This window comes from Cuculus canorus, chromosome 4 (assembly GCF_017976375.1).
Source record: "Cuculus canorus isolate bCucCan1 chromosome 4, bCucCan1.pri, whole genome shotgun sequence".
NCBI classification, from domain to species: Eukaryota; Metazoa; Chordata; class Aves; order Cuculiformes; family Cuculidae; genus Cuculus; species Cuculus canorus.
The window spans coordinates 25,890,294-25,908,592 of NC_071404.1; the positions used below are offsets into that span (position 1 = coordinate 25,890,294).

Consider the following 18,299-nt stretch of genomic DNA (forward strand, 5'->3'; position numbering starts at 1 on the left):
CCCTACGCATTTTTTTTTGTCTGATTCTCTGCTCAGCAATAGTAACTGCTTTTCTTTACACTAAATATCCAGAATAAGCTACAACATAAATATGGCTGACTTGAGCTGTTCTTTGTTGACTGCCCTCAGTTGTGAGCCACATTCTACCAACTGAAGCAAAGCTTCTGTATGTCACGTCATTTAAGATGGGGACACAAAATAAACAATAATATAATAAAAAAAAGAGGCAACAAGACAATGAGTAAAAAGTCATTACTCTGGAAAAAAAAAACCCAACAAAACGATGTTTCTAAACGTTTATCTGACAAACCCAAAAGCTGAAATAGCCCAAATTAACTCATCTCAAGACCAAACCATGATGCTTCACAGACAAACGTGATAAAGATGGAAGTATTTTTAATGGACTCATGGAAGCCTCTGGGGACAGACAGGAAATGCTGCCCATACCAGCCCACAATCCTAGATTATACTCTTTTCACCCGTCTTAAAGCCCATATATCCCCAACCTTTCCAGAAGAAAGCAATACAGATTCTAGCACATAGGAATGAGCTAAAGCAGCTCTCCCAAAACAGATAATCATGGAGCACAGGCTTCCAAGCAGCAATTAGAGAACCAGCAGGACACAGCTCACTCCTGGTCCAACCTGGAGCTGGAAGCTGTCCACCACAACTGCTGCTGCCAGTGGTAGTGATGGGATAAAGGCATTTGGGAGATGCTATTCTAGATGGAATTCCACGTGTTATGTTAAGTGTCAGATTGACCATATCAGAAACATCCAGGTTAATCCTTCACAGAGAGGGAAAGGGGGAGCACTTGGGGTAGGCTGCAGTGCAGTGAACAAGGACTCAAACTAGTATCACCTGCAAGCAACCTGGAAATGATTAGCAGCTGGCAAGTATCGATTGCAGAAAGATGCAAAACCCAAGATTCATGATAGCTGACAGTGTTAAACCTAGATTACTAATTCTTTCATTACCTACCCCTATCTCTTAATCCCAAAACATGGCTTATTTTCCTCTTACTGCTCTGTAGTGGGGTGCTGCTCAGAACCAGCTGAATCCCAAAGTATTCTTCCTCCAGTTCACAGAATCATCGAATAGTTTGGGTTTGAAGGGACCTTAAAGATCACCTAGTTCCAACCCCCCTGCAATGGGCAGGGACACATCCCACTAGATCAGGCTGCCCAAGGCCCCATCCAACCTGGCCTTGAACTCGTTCTTTATTAAGAAGTTCCTTTTTAATAAAGCTCAATATCTGTGGTTTCAAGAAATATGAGACCTTTCCTAACAGTTCTCATTAAAACTCAAGCTACACTCCTCCTTTGCAGCAGTTTCAGAACGTGGCAGTGCACAAAGTCCCAAGCCCAATTCACACTCTCATTTTGAACTCCACTTCTGTAAATCCGCTGGTATTGCACTGCAATCCTATTGTGATAAATACTGAGTCAAAAAAATTGTTACTGTTTAAATAATGGTATGTAAGATGCTTAATGAACACAGAAACTATCAAGAGACAAATGCCTTAGTCTATAGCTACAATTAAAATAACCACATAATATGAAACTACTACAAGTTTTGGAAACATACTTATCTGTATCATCTTTTACACTATACTGTGTGGTCTTGATGCCACCACAGAATGGTATATGCATAACTCTTACTGGATCAAATTCCTTGCTGAATTAGAACTGCCATATCAAAACCTAGATCAACCTACTACATACTCACATATATATCTTTTTAGAACAACTCCTCAACGTCTTATTTAATAGATCTACACTGTATTAAAATCTATGTATTCATAATTGAAACATTTCATATTAGCCATGACGCTGCTGAGAATTAATAATAATCATTTACGAACTATTCTTCATTTAAAATAAACAACATTTTGAAAGGTTAAAGGTATATCTTCCATATTACCAGCAGGTCTGGAATGTTCATTGTAAAGACATTTTAAACAGAGGTAGAAAAATATTTGGAATTAATATATGAAATTTCTGTCTGCAATTTATGAACCATACCAATTCCTACATTTTTGTGAAAGACAACTCTAGCTAACTCTAGTACATTACATGGGAGCTCAAATGATTTAGACCATAACTGAAATGTTGTGGTCATATTTGCAAACCTTATCAGTAGAATTTATGAATAGGTGGGAGAAAGCTCTCTAAAATTACGAATATGAATATACATATTTAAGCCTACACAGGATAAAAGTTTCAGGGTCAAGATGATAATACATACTTGAATGTCCTCAACTCCTCTTAATTTTCATTTCAGTTATTTTGGTGCATATGTCAACAAAATCAAGAACAGAGCAAAATGGATATGTAAAGACATTTTAAATGTCTGACCCAAAACTCAAAGCTAGTACAAAGACTTCCCTTGATTTCATAAAACTGTGAACCTTCTTCTGAGATGTTAGCATGAAAAATTTCAAACCAATTTGATTTTATATTAGTATTGCATTCTATAGAAGTCTTCCCAGCATACTAAAACAAAGTGATTGTGTTGTTTCGAAGTATACTCTTCTTTCCAATAATTCCTTTTATTTTTCTACTTACTTGACATCCACCAACATCCTGAAAGGATGTATCGGAAAGGATTATCTTAAAAGACAGTATCAGATATTGCTCTTTCAGCTCATGTAGAAGACAGTACATTTCTCCCTATTTCTAGGTAAAGACTGACTGCAACCTCATGATCTACTTGTGCAGATTATTTTATACTGGCAGGACGTCAAGCGAGTTACATTGAGGATATTTCACATTTATTCAATAGAAACTACCCTGTAAAGGAACTAGTGTCTCAAATGAAGACTCAAATGTCTTCGTGCAACACTCCTACCAAGTGATCCAAAAAGAGTCTAGACAAAAGACTGCTACACGGTGCAAAAATGTTATGCATCCTGTACCTATATAAAGCAGCAATGCTTCAGCACATGCTACAGAACTGCAATAGTTTCACATTCATCAGGCACTTGCTGCCTAATTTATCTGAGGTTTGTATTGTTTCATCCTACATATCCAAAGTTAAGGACGTTTCATGAGGCACAACCACTAGAAAATGCACAAAGAAAATACATACTTACAACATATTATCAAGAAGTAGCTACACTGTGGGATATTATCAGGCACCACATGCTAGAACTCAGTTTAGCTAACAGTTAAACCTGCAAGTTCAAAAAGTTATTTCAATTTTATTTTTACAGTACGCACCCCACAAGAAGACACAGTATGTTACCTCAGTTTCTGGAGTAGGAGAGGGAGTAATGGAACCAAGGGATCCTTTCCGTGAGCCGTGGAGATCTGTTGGGGTGGACACAGGACGCTGCCATTGAGTTGTTCCTGTTGGTATGTGCCAGTAGTAGATCCCAGCAATGTCATTGATTTTTTTCCAGCCAGGTGGTAAGTCTGGGTCTGTCTGAAATGAATGATCACTCCATATATCTAATGGGAACAGGGAGGAAAAAAGGAAAAGAAAAAAAAGAAAATTCATCAATGTTATTAAGACACGAAGAGTTCTTTCATGGGTCTGCCCCTGATTCAAGTGATGTACAGCTGGAACTGCTGTTCTACACTCCCTGTGTAAATGCACATCAGAAAAACATACTGAATTATTTGCACCCCACCACGCAGCAACAGAGATGCAGCAACACAGCAATGATAGGAATGATTTTAGAAGAATAGGAAAATGATGAAAAAAATGAAATTACTAGAATTGAAAGCCCAAGGGGAGAGCAGCGCCTGCAATGCCTTATCATTCCCTTTTAAAACTAATGAGAAATTTACGTTAGTAATTTCTCTTTTAAAATTACAATACAGAGAAAGAACTAACTCATAAAAAGCCCGTAATACTTTTGGAAAGGTACCAAAGGAAGACCTTTTTTAAAGGTATAAATAGTTGTTTCCTGTTTTAATAAATGTACAAAAGAGTAAAACAGTTTCGGAGAGATTCCCGCTTGCAGAAATTGTGTGGTCAAGTTTCACTCAGAAAGAAATACTTGTGTCTGAATTTTTGTCTGAATAGCTGAAACATGAAGCCTATAATAGAAAAAATGAATACAGCCTTCACACTGGTAGCACTGTAACTGAGCAGAGCAGTTAAAACTTCAAAAATAGCGGAAATGATGGAGTCTGTTACACAAAATGAAACTATTAATTCACTCTTTTGAAACAACTAGCAACGAAGACCTACATCCACAAAACCGATATCCACACAGCAACATTTAACTGGTAATTGTGGCTAGGAGAGCTTTGTGAATACATTCTGTATCCTAAAGAAGACAGGATAAAGCCTGTATAATGTAATATATTGCTGGTTGTACTTCCCTTCTCCAAATGTCAGGGTCTGCCAATTACCTGATATAGAGCAGGGATAAATTCCATGATGTAGCTATAGTTCAGATACTGTTTGGCGCAATAATTAGAAGACTCACTAACTAAATTTTTATTTCAAGTCAGAAGTATTTTACTGTCTGCAGCTGCTCTATGAAAACAGGGTTACAATACTGAAATGGAGATGGTAATAAACAATATAAACAACTCACTGAAGAGCACATGTAATTGGTCACCAAGTTCTTCAGCAAAACTAGTATTTTTACCACTTATTTTATTGCTGTTTCAGGGGAAAGGACAGTAATCAAATTGCTGCCATTATGAATCACTCTTTAGTCCTCCTTCAATTAAAGAGAAATTAAAACTAGAGCATTCAGCAGGACCTTTCAGAGCAGACAAATTAGTGCAGTAAATGGAGACCATCTATTTTTCCACCACTTTGCAATGCTACGAACTGTTCCCTTGTAACAGGTATCCGGTACATGGCAAGGGCAAGACTCAACAAGCGCAAGTTGTATTGGTGGCACCACAACAGATGCAGATAGTATCTGTATGATTCTCTGTTGAAGTAATTCGTGGATATTTCATAATTAGAGAGTTTAAATGTTATGAGAAGTTGAAGCAACTTTTAACCGTTTCAGATTTTCTTCTGCAAGGGCAGCTAGAAATACCTTTCACTGAAAAGCAAAGGCAGTCATTTAGAAACAAATATGGATGGAAGGAGAATGGCAGGAGCTTCTGAGGAACATTCTGGAAGAGCAGGGATGCAAAGATACAGCAAAAAATATTTTAATTTAACAGCCAGTTACGTTAAAGTTTTGAGACAGAAATTATTCATCTAGTTTTGGAAAGAATTACACTGAATTAAAATAAAAAGTTCATTTAAGGGTGATTTGGTGTTACTAACAAAGGTGAAAAGGAAGAATATTGGCAAGATCCTTGACTGCCTGTGGACCAAATTCTGTTATCTACAGAACCAGTTTCACCACCATCCTTATCAAAATCTGTATTTGTTAGCATAAAACAAACCAAACACTTCACCCATCATTGTCTTAGGCTGGTTTATTGCTATTGTAGTACTAAAACTTGGCTGTATGATATTAAGCTTGTGCGCAGTTAATCAGGATCTCTTCTTGATAAGGACTAGAAATATATCACATTGTTTCAGTAACAAATCTCAATACTCCTGCCTGGAAGGTACACAATCTAGCTCCCTCCCTTTCTGAAGGTAAGGTAGTGGAAGATGACCAGCGTATTTACACATTCCTTAGGACTAGAAGAAGAAGATCACATTATGTGATAGAAAGAAAAACTGCTAATTGACACTTCAAGGAAAAATGCACTAGGAATGAAAGTGCAAGGGAGTAAAAATATAATTTTAAATAGACTGGAATAAACAAACTTTCTGCCTTCATTTGGATAAACTAACAAAAATGGATAAAAGTAGCAACTAGGCATTATCTCCACTTCAAAAGGAAGTTGGTGGTAATGACAAATAAGGTGCTGGGGATGGAGAACAAAGAGTCAATTCTAACGATTTCTTCTGCAGGTGCATCTAGAAATCCCTTTCACTGAAGATCAAAGGCAGTCATTTATAAACAAATACAGATGGAAGGAGAATGGCAGGAGCTTCCGAGGACCTCTCTGCCTGGGTCCTTATGCATGAGGGAACCAGAGCCTCAAGCCTGGTTCACTAAAGGCTACGCAAATCTGCTTCCCAAACAAAATACTTAAGCAAGGCAACAGGTCAGACGCAATCATTTTTTTATTGAACTTGGAGATGCACTTGGAAAAACAGACATGTATTTAGATGCACAGCTTCTCTTCAGGTGAAAACAAATCCCACCAACCACCACAGGTAGGGCACTAAATTATGGCCAAGAAAAGTAGTCTTGAAACAAAGGAACTGCAGTCCCAAAGGGCTTGAAGTTGGTAGCATGCATGACTTCAAAACAGAGTCAGTAATAGTGCTGTATGTGAGCCATCAGAGTGACAGAAATTCTGTACCTGGGAGGTGCACTGTCATAGCACGTATGTCACAGGACAATTCTAATTGTGTTATTTCACAGGTTAAAAGCGCTCTGTTGAAACATTGGAAGAGAGCAGCAAGGTAGACTCACAGTAAGACAGGAAACACGTTCAGGGAAATCTGAGAAGTATCTTTGCATCATTAAAGGGACATACATGTTTTGCTTTCTAAGGGATTCATTTCCATACATGGGCCCCATCTCACCTACCTGGAATCAACAGCAGATGTAAATGTAGAGCCTCGCGCTGATACAAATGCAACTCCACTGTAGTTAGTGGAAGTACCCGCGTTTCAGTCACTTTCCAATTAAGGAGAGCTCCTTTCACTAGGTGATAGCAGAACGACCAAGTGAGACCACTTGTCAGCCTGGCTCAACAATACTTGTAAGCACTTGATCTACATTATCTAAATAGGTTAAGAAATAAAATACTAATAGCGTACTGAAATAAACTTAAGAGATATCACTTTTTGTACTTCTAGCTTATTTATCTCAATTCTTAGGACTGTTTTGTAACAAGTTTTCTTCTGTAAAGATCTTCCAAAGAAAAGGGATACCATCCAAACACGTGATTTGATCTAGACTTTGATTATATCACTGTCTCAAAACTATATTTTTGCAGTGAAAAGTTAATGAAAAGGAGTGTTCAGTGTTCAGGCTGGAAGCACAATGCTTCAAAGAGAAATACCTTCAGGGTTTTCCAAATCTAGAAAAAAAATGCGGCCAATAATGAATCTACTTCTGAGTCTCTGGCCCTCCCATCACTCACATTCCAGCAGCGGGTGCACAATGTAAATGAAGGAACTCGAACTGAAAAGCGCCTTGTTTGTAAATAAGGGATCTGTACCAAAGTTTCCTATGTCAAAAATCACAAAGAATAGGACAGCAATGGGATCCAGTAGCATGTTGTCCTAGTGTTTGGGCAGCAATAGGAAATTACCAGTTTCAATTCTGATGGATTGCTTTATTGCTGGGATGAAGAAAAATTAAAGAGCTGGCCCACAATATCATTGAGTGTTACTTCTGCTGTCCTCCTGGGCACACAAGGGGAAACAAAGAAAGAAATTGGGAAAGACAGGAGGATAAAAAGATTTTATTAAAAATAAAAGAAAATGCTTTTTTTCTCTTCTGAACTTCCAAAATCTTGAAATAAAAACATTTTAATTCTGGGCCTAAATAAAAGCAAAACCTTAAGAAAGACTGAGAGAGTTAGGAGTGTTCAGCCTGGAGAAGAGAAGGCTCTGGCGAGACCTCACTGCAGCCTTTCAATACTTGGGAAAGATGGGGACAAACTTTTTAACAGGGCCTGTTGCAATAAGACAAGGGGTAACGGCTTTAAACTAAAAAAAGACAGATTTAGACTAGACATAAGGAAGAATAATTTTACAATGAGGGTGGTGAAACACTGGAACAGGTTTTCCAGAGCGAGATGATACCCTGTCCTTCTAAACATTCAAGGTCACCTTGGCTGGGGCTATGGCAACCTGTTCTAGCTGAAGATGCCCCTGCTTACTGCAGGGGACTTGGACTAGATGACCTTTAAAGTTCCTTTCCAATCTAAACCATTCTATAATTCTATAAAAAGAAAGCCACAGAAACCTGTTCTTCTTGAGAAGAAGCCAATGATCTCAGGAGATCCAAGATTTGATCCTAAAAGAAGCACATTCTACCTCCACCCCATACACATACTGAAGATCAAAGCAGGCACTGGAAGGGAGAGGAAGACATGTCGTGTTAATGAGTGAAGGCAAACAAAATTAAAGGAGTAGTCTCCATTAAGCAGCACAACAGAAAGAACACAGGCCTTGAATATTTTTATCACATTTATTTCCTGTAGTGGTCTCAATGTGCAAATTTAAGTTGCTCGGGTTTAACAAAAAAAAGATCCCAAAGACAAGTTTTCTCCTCGCTTAGCATGCGCTAGGGCATCATGGACAGTAGCACCCACTCTCATAACTCACAATAACGAGGGTCAGCAGGTAGCCTTGCCTGAGCATCACCGCAAGAAGCATGAATGCTATCTCAGAAACAAATGCAGCAAAAACACAAGCCACTAGGACAAGTAATTATAAATCAGACGAGCCTGTCTAATTTGGGGAACATTACTCAACGAAGAGTGATAAACAGCCAGAAGCTGACCATTTGGCATCATCTTTTCTCACAGCATGCAACTGGTTGTCATGACAACCCTGTCGTCCTCCTTGCTGAATCGCTGAACCAGCCACATGCGTTTGAGAGAGGTAGATTCTCAAACAGGTTCCAAAAAATGTGCTGATATATGTGATTTGCAGGCATACACATAACCAGAAACAATCTGTGCCAAAATTAATGGGTATTTTGATCAATTGTAACATAAACCATAATCAGAAAAGACTGCTTAAAAGTCCTAGGGAAGGTTTGGGATGAATCGCCTGTACTGTTTTTTGCTGTGATATGATCTTCATCCAGCTGTATAAATCATGAGCTACTAGAGGTGTACAAGGCATTCAAGCAGAGATGACTAAAAGGAAGAAAAAGGAAAGCAGATTTGTCAACATTCAGGAAAAAATCTACATAACTAAAGCCACTTGTTTTGAAGTCCTGGCTTCTTCTCCCTTTCAACCACTAAGCCTCAAACTATTGACATAAGGTCTCAGATACTAGCACAATAACTAAAGAAAACCATGGGCAAGTGACCTCAGGAAAGATGTTCAGAAGAACTGTTGATGACAATTCTGGATGAGTACTCAGTATGGTACAACCACTGCTGAAGTGGGAGCATTTTGTGGCTCTGTAAAGTGCCTGGTTCAGAGGTAATACAACCTGAGGTCCAGAGATGAAGCCATGAGAAACCAGCACTGCAGCTTGTGTTTACAAGAGTTGATACTAATAGCTGCAGCAGTGGGAAGAGCAGCACAGGACGACTGTGAGGAAAATGGGCTAAAAAAGTTAAGAAAAAACGACTAGCCTGTGCACTGACCAAAAACATCCAGCCATGAAACAAGCGGAGTCCGACAAAGGAAGGAAGACTTGGAGGTGACCTGAACTGCTGTCTCATGAGGGCTGTAATGGCAGAAGCTGTGGACCAGGAAGAAGCCAGGCTCTGAGAAGACCTGTCCCACCTGCAGGTGGGTGGCTGCTTAGCCAAAAGGAGCAGTGGTGGCAACACAAAATGACAGACACAGAGGAAGGACCACTTCAGCTGGAGCAAAGGCTGATGAAAGTACTGTAGAGGAGGCACATCCTACAGCTCTCACACAAACTCTGTGTGATGAGATCTTCACCTCTTGATAAGGGGGGCTGATGAACACTAGGGATGCTGGGCAACTAAGAGGCTGTACTAGGTCTGGTTAGGATGAACTACTGATGAGTGGTTGCTGAAGAGTGCTTGTACAGGGCCAAGATTTTCTCTGCTTCACTCTGCTCTCAGCCAGAGACTGTCTGGGCAGCGGTCTCCTCATGGGAAGTGGTCAGTTATTGCATTTGCATCACTTGTTATTTTTCCCTCCCTTCACATATAACACTGTCTTTATTTTGACTTGTGAGTTTTTCTCACTTTTGTCCTTCTGATTTCCTTCACCATCCTGCCAGTGCAGGGAGTGAACCACCACAGAGGCATTCAAAGCATACTGGCCAAGCTCAGGATCCAGGGAGGAGCAGGCAGGTATCCTCCATGATAGAATGAAAAGGAATACCAAATAAGCAACAGCAGCATACAAATAAACGCCCTGTTCATCAATTCAGTGCTTAAATGAGATAAAGCCTCAAATATCAAGTGAACAAAATGCACCATTATCTCAGAACATTACTACCATCTAACTTCCCAGGAAATCAGAATAATTTGCTACTGTTCTAGCAAGTGAGTTACTCCATACACTTTTTGCATATGACCAGTACTGGTGGGTTTCTTCTTATTTGAAATGTTTGTTCTCCATTCTTTCCACTAGATGGCAAAAGCTTTTACTCAAAAATAATAACAATAACCTAACACAGAGTCTGCTTCTACCTTTAAATTCACAGTGATTGCACATTGTGGGACTGCATCCCAAGGGACCTCCTCACGATGAACAACTCTAAGCATCAAATAATTCATCCAGAGCAGTATTTTCTTCCTCATCAGTGAATCGCTAAAAATGGGTCTCGTGAGTTCACTTTCAAGGCTAAAACAATGCAGCAGCAATCTGCAGCTGCTTCTCTGACTTTTTTTTTTTTTTTGCATATCTCTTCTTCTGATGCCCTTCCCCACAGAGAGGAAGATTGTGGCACATGACCTTGTGTCTGGGTTCATACCCTATTTAACTACTTTGTACTGTTTTAAGAGGAAGGCTTTGTTTGATTTGCCATCTCAGCCAAGGGACTACCGGACTCACACAGCAAAGCCTGCACATGGATCATTGCACCAGTAGACAGACTGCACAGCACGCCCAGAAAAACCAATCCGCACACGTCTGGAGTCCAGCTGTCCTTACCCCCACAAAATTTATCTGTCTCAGCAACAGCAGCCAACCACCTGGCAGAAAAACAGGGAAAATCAGTTTGGTGGCAGCTCTGAATTTATGTATTTCTCTTCTAAAATAGACCTTGATTCTCCTGTCCCTCCTCAAAGTGAATTGATATGCTGGTGTCAAACCACACACCGAAGAGACCATTAAAGATTTCGTTTTGGGCAACGAACAAATATAATCTGGGGTAATCACAAAAAGCAGAAAAACTCAGTCTATAAATACTGACATAAAAAGCAGTTAAACACAGATGTCCTTCTGATTTCAAGACACAAGATGCCTGCAGAGTGGGAGGAGACGCTGTGCCAATGGATAGCATACAGCAGTATGGTCACCTCAACAGCCTCAACTCTCCACACAGGAACTGTTATACCATAATGCTTTATTTCCAAGCAAAATTCTGTTTTACAAGCATCCATCATTACAGAGTTCACTATCACAAGTGAGTGCTGCTTAACTTGACATATGCCATGAGAGACAGATGGAGAGATCTTATTCCCTTACTTAGCTATGATAACACTCGCCGTCAAGTACCAGGACTTGACAAACAGGATTGGACTCTACACTTTCTATCAGATTTGTTTCAACTGAGGAACATAAAGAGCCTCGGTAGTTTAAATTTAGTGACATTAGTGAATGTCTCTCTAATCTGAATGACAGAAGCAGTAAGCTAGAGTGCAGAAGAAGGACTCTGACAAGCAGTCCCTACTTTCTTCTCCCTTTAAAATAGGAGCAGCAGAAAAAAAGAAATCTGCAGGGGAAAAAAAGAAATTTGCATAAAAAGATATCGGGCAAATAATTTTCTTCATCTAAAATATGATGAAGCATACTGACTTTAGGAAAGAACAATGCAGAGGAAGGAAGGACTGTATTTCTCTGAAGAGCAAATTGCATAACGCTCATCAGTGAGTTTTGTGCACATGATTGGCTAATTAAAAGCCAGTGAAGTTGGCCAGTGGCACAGGCATACAATTCAAATGGTGGCTTGACTAAAACTGCTTTCCTTTGACAGCTTCATTTACAGCACTCTACAAATACACTAGAAAAAACTTATTCTGAATGTAATGATTCAATGAAAACAGAACATAAAATTGAATTACAACTAGTTACTCTCTGAAATTAAATGTTATGTTTTAAGAAAAAGCAAAACCTGAAAGAATAGCCATTTCCTATCTCAGATGAAAGCCCCGCTCATCCTTCTCTCTGTGTGGATGCATGGCAGATGCTCTAGGATGCCATGAAAACAACTTTATCTTCACATCAACCTTGTGAGGCAGAAGAGTGCAAGCCCTGTTTCAAGCAAAGCCAGACAGAGGTAGAAGGAGAGGTCTGAAATGCTTTAAGTAAGATGCCTGGAGTCATATCCACACTCTTGGGTACTCCCTGGGATCTGTGCAGGCTCCCTGCACCTAAATACCAATCACAAGATAAAGATACTAGACAGAGACCAACCACTGTCCTCTGGTGTGTCCATGTGCCAGTCCCCTTTCTGTCCCTACATGAAGGGCTGCTCTTCCTCATGTGGCAAAACTGTAATTCCTACCCCATCCTACTCAATTTAGTCAGTTTAGTACTATCAATAAAAGCCAGAATGTTACTTTTAATGATCTATATAACAGATTACTTTGCCAATTTAAAGCTGTAGTCAAATATGGATTAGAGAACAAACTGAAGTCTCCTTTTTTTTTCTCCCCCAACACAGAAGCCAAAGACCTAATGTTTTCCCACCTCCAAATTCACTTTATGTTGCTACAGTACTGAAGGGAACGGAGAAGTTATTATGGTAAAGAACTTCTCTTTTACCATTAGAGCTACATAAGCACAAAATACTGCACAAGCAGAGGATGTGATGCATTAGCTCTCAGGGTCTACTGTTTGACTGCAAAGAAAGATGTGAAGGTAGAAGCTCGGGCATGTTGGGCAGCTAAAGGCTGTGCTGAGGCCTTGTAAGAGGCGAATTCAGCTGCACTTCCCAGATTTCAAACTTTGAGACTTTTTTTTTTTTTAAATAAAACTTTAACCTTTTCAAAAGTAATCTTGTTCCAGCTGAACTAAGTCTTCTGCACAATAGGTAGAGCTATATATGAAATGCAACATAGAGCACCTACAACAGGAAGGCTCTGGGAACAGAGGCTTCTGACAAAAGAAGCAAGCATCAGAGGAGCTGGCTGTATTTCACTCCCTGCAGGAGAGGGAAGCAACCTGACTGCATAGGGGGCTCTCGTAGCCCAGAAGTTAAAGTATTTCACACTGCTACATTGGTATAAACTTTCTATTAAATCCTTACTCATACTGTACAGATATCCTTTGGTATTAGGTAAACTCAGAGATGTTAATCACCTTTGAAAGCATCCATCTACCATCAGAAATACCGTAATTTTCATCCTCATATTTACTTCATGGCACTCCAGCACTAAAATATTGTATTTATTTTTCAGGGAGATGGATTTATATACATAACTGAAGAACAGAAATCTGTTTATTTCTTTTACGTTCTTTCAGAACAAGAATTAGAAGAAAATTAAGAAAAATAATGGTGTCACCAACCATCCTGGTAAGTCTAACTCACCATAGAATAGCAAGATAGAAACCTAACACAACAACAACTTGAATCCTATGCCAGACAAACACTTGAGAGAGAAAAAGGGAGGGATTAATTTTACAGTTCTGCAGAACAACAACAGAATTTCACTTGCAATTAGCACCACCTTCAATTCAACGTATATTAGCAAAATAGCTACGCGCTTTGAAAACTTGAGGACAAACTCTCCTTAAAGCTGTATATGCCCAGAATATGAAAAAAAAACCAACAACCCACAAACAACAAAATAATGAAAAGTAAAACAATACACAAAAGATGTCCAGTACATGATGTCCAGTCATCTAGATCTATTAGCACTATGGAAAAGACACAGCTGATTATCATCCCAAGTCATCACAGTCAGAGATGCACAAGCAACAGCTTGACCCTCCCCCCAGCTAGAAAAAAACATCTAATCTTTGGTGAAAAACCTACAATTTGTGGACATGCCAAAGGGATGCAGGTGGTCTTGGGAAGCAGGGAAAATAGTTATAAAGAATGAGAAGATTTCCATGTCTAGATTCTTATTTGCCTGTGCAAAAACAAAAGATTGCAAATAGAATTAGGAATCACATGGTTTCAAGAGCTGTTTTTCTAACACAGAGCCTTCACTATTCAGTTTCCTTCACCACACAGATGTCCATCTCCTGTTTTTTATTAATTTCTTAAAATTGTTTTACTGTTACTCTTCTGATCTGCTACTTAAAATTCTCATATACAGTGGGAGACAATTAATTACCTTTTGCCACTTTGGAACGATCAAGGACACTGAGTTCTTTGAAAACAGCAGCTAGGTACCCACTGGCAATTGCAAAATTTATTTAGGAACTAAGATGAAGACAAAAATCCTTATGCCTGCTGTTTTAACACAGAGCTGAATTACCACAAGACTAGTGCGTCCACTGTCATGTGCCCTATTATAAAATGGATGCAGCAGAGCTAGAAAAGACAGACAAACAATACTGTGTCTGCAGGCAGAGACACTTTATGTAGTAGTACTCCTGAGCATAGAAAAAGAATGACAGGGAGGAGGGAATGACGTTGAAGAAATTGTAAAATCGTGAATGGTGGAAAAAAGGCAAAGATAGGAAAAAAAATGATCATTCACTGTTATGTACTGCTTCCTATAACCAAAATGCAATGAGCACCTAATGAAATTATTGGAGAGCAATTTTATAACAAAGGGAAGTACTTTTTCATATAACACAATTAAATTACAGAGCTCATGGTCGCAGGATGTTGTGGATGCCAGAAATACAAATGAGACCAAAAAATATTAAATAAATTAACATTAGAAAAGTCTATCAAAAGCAATTAGAGAAGAAAACATTAATTACAAACCAAGTCGGACAGCAAAAAAAGATATAATGAGGGAGGGCCACCTTATGTTAGTCTGTAAGTTTCTGCTACTGATCACTGTCAGAAGCACCCTATGAAGAACTACATGAACCTGAGGTCTACTGGATACAACCATTCTTACAAGCTGATGTACTACCTGGTGTTATACAAAGTGAAACTATTAACTCTGTGTCTCCTGTAGAAGTGAGCTCTAGCTTCCATTGAGTATATTAGCTTGTATAGTAAATAGCTGAATTGACAACAGTATTAAAACAATTGGATAAAAGTAACCACAACAATTATACTGGGTCAGATTAAAAAGCCACATCTGATATGAGAACCCTCAAACTCATATATCCAAGGGATATGTAATTCCCAGAAGGAATTGACAATAAATTTGTTCTCAGTACCCCAATGTACACAGTAACTTCATAGGAGAGCATCAAAGCAGGAGTTACGAGACTGAATACTATTATCCTTACACATTTGCCACCTTCAGTTGTATATTAACATGTATCTAAAAAGAAGACGTAACTACTTTTATACTAAATTGTACAGAGCCATCTAATAGATAAGAATTTCTTTATAGGCAAATATATCTGCTGGGCTTAAATAATCTCCTTACTTATGAATAAGGAGAGGGGAACATATTCAAACTACCACGAACAGCGGTAATAAAACAGACCTTATCTAGTGATTACTGCAGAGCTGACTGCTCTGGAGAGGTAATTAAAATTGCTTAAACTACAGGCTTTCACATATGACAATTATTACAGTTCAAAAGAGCTCTTCTCACAGTAAATGTTTATGGCCTTGCTTCCCTTATGTTATTTGCATTCCAGAAAAAATCAGAAATAGAAAGGAGAGATGACAGCAACACACTGGATGCAAGAGAACAGTTAGAAATTAACGGTGAATTCTGCCACCTTCTGAAAACAGAATTAACGTGAATAAAAGACTGTGGCCAGCACAACATACAATCCTGACATCTGTAAAGAGATAAATCAAAAGAAAAATAACTAAGTCAAAATAATCTGATCTGGTGGCCTTTACACTGACCTTTTTGCAGTAATGTTACCAAAAGAAGAAAACAAAGTTTTCTCTACTCTAAACTTGATCACCACCTTATCCATCAGTAAGTCATAAAAAACCAAAGGGCATCCCCCCAAAAGACCTTCAGTGTTTTACCAAATAAGGTAGTACATCTGTTCATCATTGCAGAATTCAAGCTGCAAGGCTCATTCCTTTCAAGAAGTTTACTTTCAAAACACTAGAGAAACAAAATACTACTCCTGTGAACTTAGACTTGTTTTCAGCATTTTTGACAGAAAATGTTTACAATTTTGTATTGTTTCCTGTAATATTTGGTACTCTAAAAATCCCCAACTCCTGGAACAATGAGAAAATTGCAGCCTTTTCATTAAAATAACCAACCAATAAAAGAGCAACATCTGAAAACTCCCTCCCCTCAGCAATGAAGAGTCTCTGTGCTTCCAACCTTTCAGTCTGTCCACTTGCCTCATCTACAGACAGGACGGTTTACCAGAGCAAAGCAAGAGATCTACTGTGGAAATGCTAGATATATTCCCTCACCTACAGTAAAGCTTCAGTTGTATACTTGAACACATAAAAAGAAAGGTTAAAATAATACAACCAGTGATTACTATTATTAAAGTATCTCAAGTCTGGTCTTCAGGGAGCACAACTTCTAAATCAGTAGATTTTTGTCTGTCTGCCTGTTTTGGTTTGTTTTAAATACTGTGAAATGGCTATTACACCTATGTTAGCAAAATCTGTAAGCAGTGAACCTGAAACGTTGGTCAAACCCATTGAAAGCATCTCTACCTGCTTCTGGCAGGGATATCTCAGGAACAATCCACCCCTCTGTATCATTTCCAGAAAACCACAGCTCCTCCTCAGTCACTGCTCAATTCACTTCATGCTGGGACAGCTGAAGCTTGTCTCACATTAATAACAGTCTCTTTAAAGTCAGAGAGACCTGACCACCCCAAAAAAGCAAGTTTTCTCTCAGAAGTGTTAAGCACTTTAGACCATGCATCACTTTCCTGGACTCTTTCCTTGAAACTAAAAACAAAGTGGATATGGACAGAAGCCACTGGGAGGAAGAAACAATGAAGCAACTTTCATGTCACCCTACTCCTGAAGCAGCTTACTTTAAGAAATATCTGTTGAAATAATTGAAATTACTGTGAAATAACTGTTGGATTAGAGAAGCTTAGGAATGAGGATCATCCCATAAAAAAAGTACACTTGGTTTATTTAAAGTACAGAAAGAGGGAGTAGAGTTATGAAAGTGGTAATTCAACTATGATATGAAATTGAGAAATACAGATAAATGACATTTTGTTAATAATCACACATTCATTTTGACAGTTGCATAAGGGCCTTATCTCCTATACATATCCTGAATACACATAGGCAATATAATTTTACAAAACTCAACACATCCATTTTAGTGAAGAAAAAAAAAAACAACAACTAATCCTGCATCAAAAAATTAAATAATCTCCTTATTCTGTGTCAGTGCAAACCTAGCCCTGAAAGGTCTGGTTTTTTTCTGATATCTTCTTCTTAGTTTTAAGACATCTCTGTTAAATAAGCATTGGTTATGTTACAGCACAATTAACCATGGGAAATTAATGTAGTTAGGAGACTACAAAGTTTCTTAGTTGATCTGCTAACATTGACAAAAAATGTAGACTCATTCTGATTTAGTCAAACACAAAAGAAAATAAGGTAATTTGAGTTTAACACCAAATGTTATCCTAAAAGCCTGCAACAGCTACAGAGTGCAATAAATTATGTTGGTTTACCTAGAAAAAAAAGAAAAAAACCCCACTAAATTTCAAGTAATTTTACAAAAGCTGAACCAGTTCACTATTTTTTATCACTAGCTTGTTTTTGTAAGGAGTAGATACAGTTGTGATATTTAATTACAACTGCACAAATGAAGACAAAAAGTCATGTAAAGGTTTTGCGTTAACCAGCTTTCTGATAAAAGACAGCTTTTCTGACCTAACCAAACTGATTGATACAGGGCTAGCAAAATGAACTAAAAAATATACTACTCAACATTCTTTGACAGATCCCAATCACTTCACATTTCTAAATCCTAAAACCTTGTTCAGTATATCAAAAGCTGTTTTCCCTTGAACTTTAGGCAATGACTAGGGGTAGTGCTCTTATATTATTTAGACAGACTTTTTCCTTCCCTTTGACTGCAAGGAAAATAAAGCAATCCCAGGGGAGGAATTTGTGATGTGTGAAGGAGAAACTAGAAGTCCAGTATTGTATTTTAAACCTATGTAAATAATGTATTTTAAACCTATGTAAAAACCTTTGAGCTCTATGGTTCAGAAGTCCAAACCAACATTTGTCAATTCACTACTGAAATGATGAGCATCCAGAAAGATACCTTTCCAGTATTAACTGCATACCGTGCACTCTGCAATTTAAGCTATCAGATACTAGGCGATCTTCCACTGAGCAGAATTCCTATTAACAGATAAAA

At 38.4% G+C, this 18,299-nt stretch overlaps 1 protein-coding gene across 13 annotated transcripts in view; it reads right to left on the bottom strand.

Moving 5' to 3' along the window:
* APBB2 (amyloid beta precursor protein binding family B member 2) overlaps positions 1 to 18,299 on the bottom strand; it is a 190,632-nt gene that overhangs the window by 71,543 nt on the left and 100,790 nt on the right. For 8 of the 13 annotated variants that reach the window (XM_054064384.1, XM_054064380.1, XM_054064386.1 and 5 more), the window contains 2 exons: positions 6,578 to 6,694; positions 3,247 to 3,452 (listed from right to left, as the gene is read on the bottom strand). In XM_054064384.1, the coding sequence (XP_053920359.1) occupies positions 3,247 to 3,452; positions 6,578 to 6,694 (323 nt within the window). Of the gene's footprint in view, positions 1 to 3,246; positions 3,453 to 6,577; positions 6,695 to 11,998; positions 12,030 to 18,299 lie in introns of those variants that run through there. The other 5 variants (XM_054064388.1, XM_054064392.1, XM_054064389.1 and 2 more) reach the window with 2 other exon arrangements.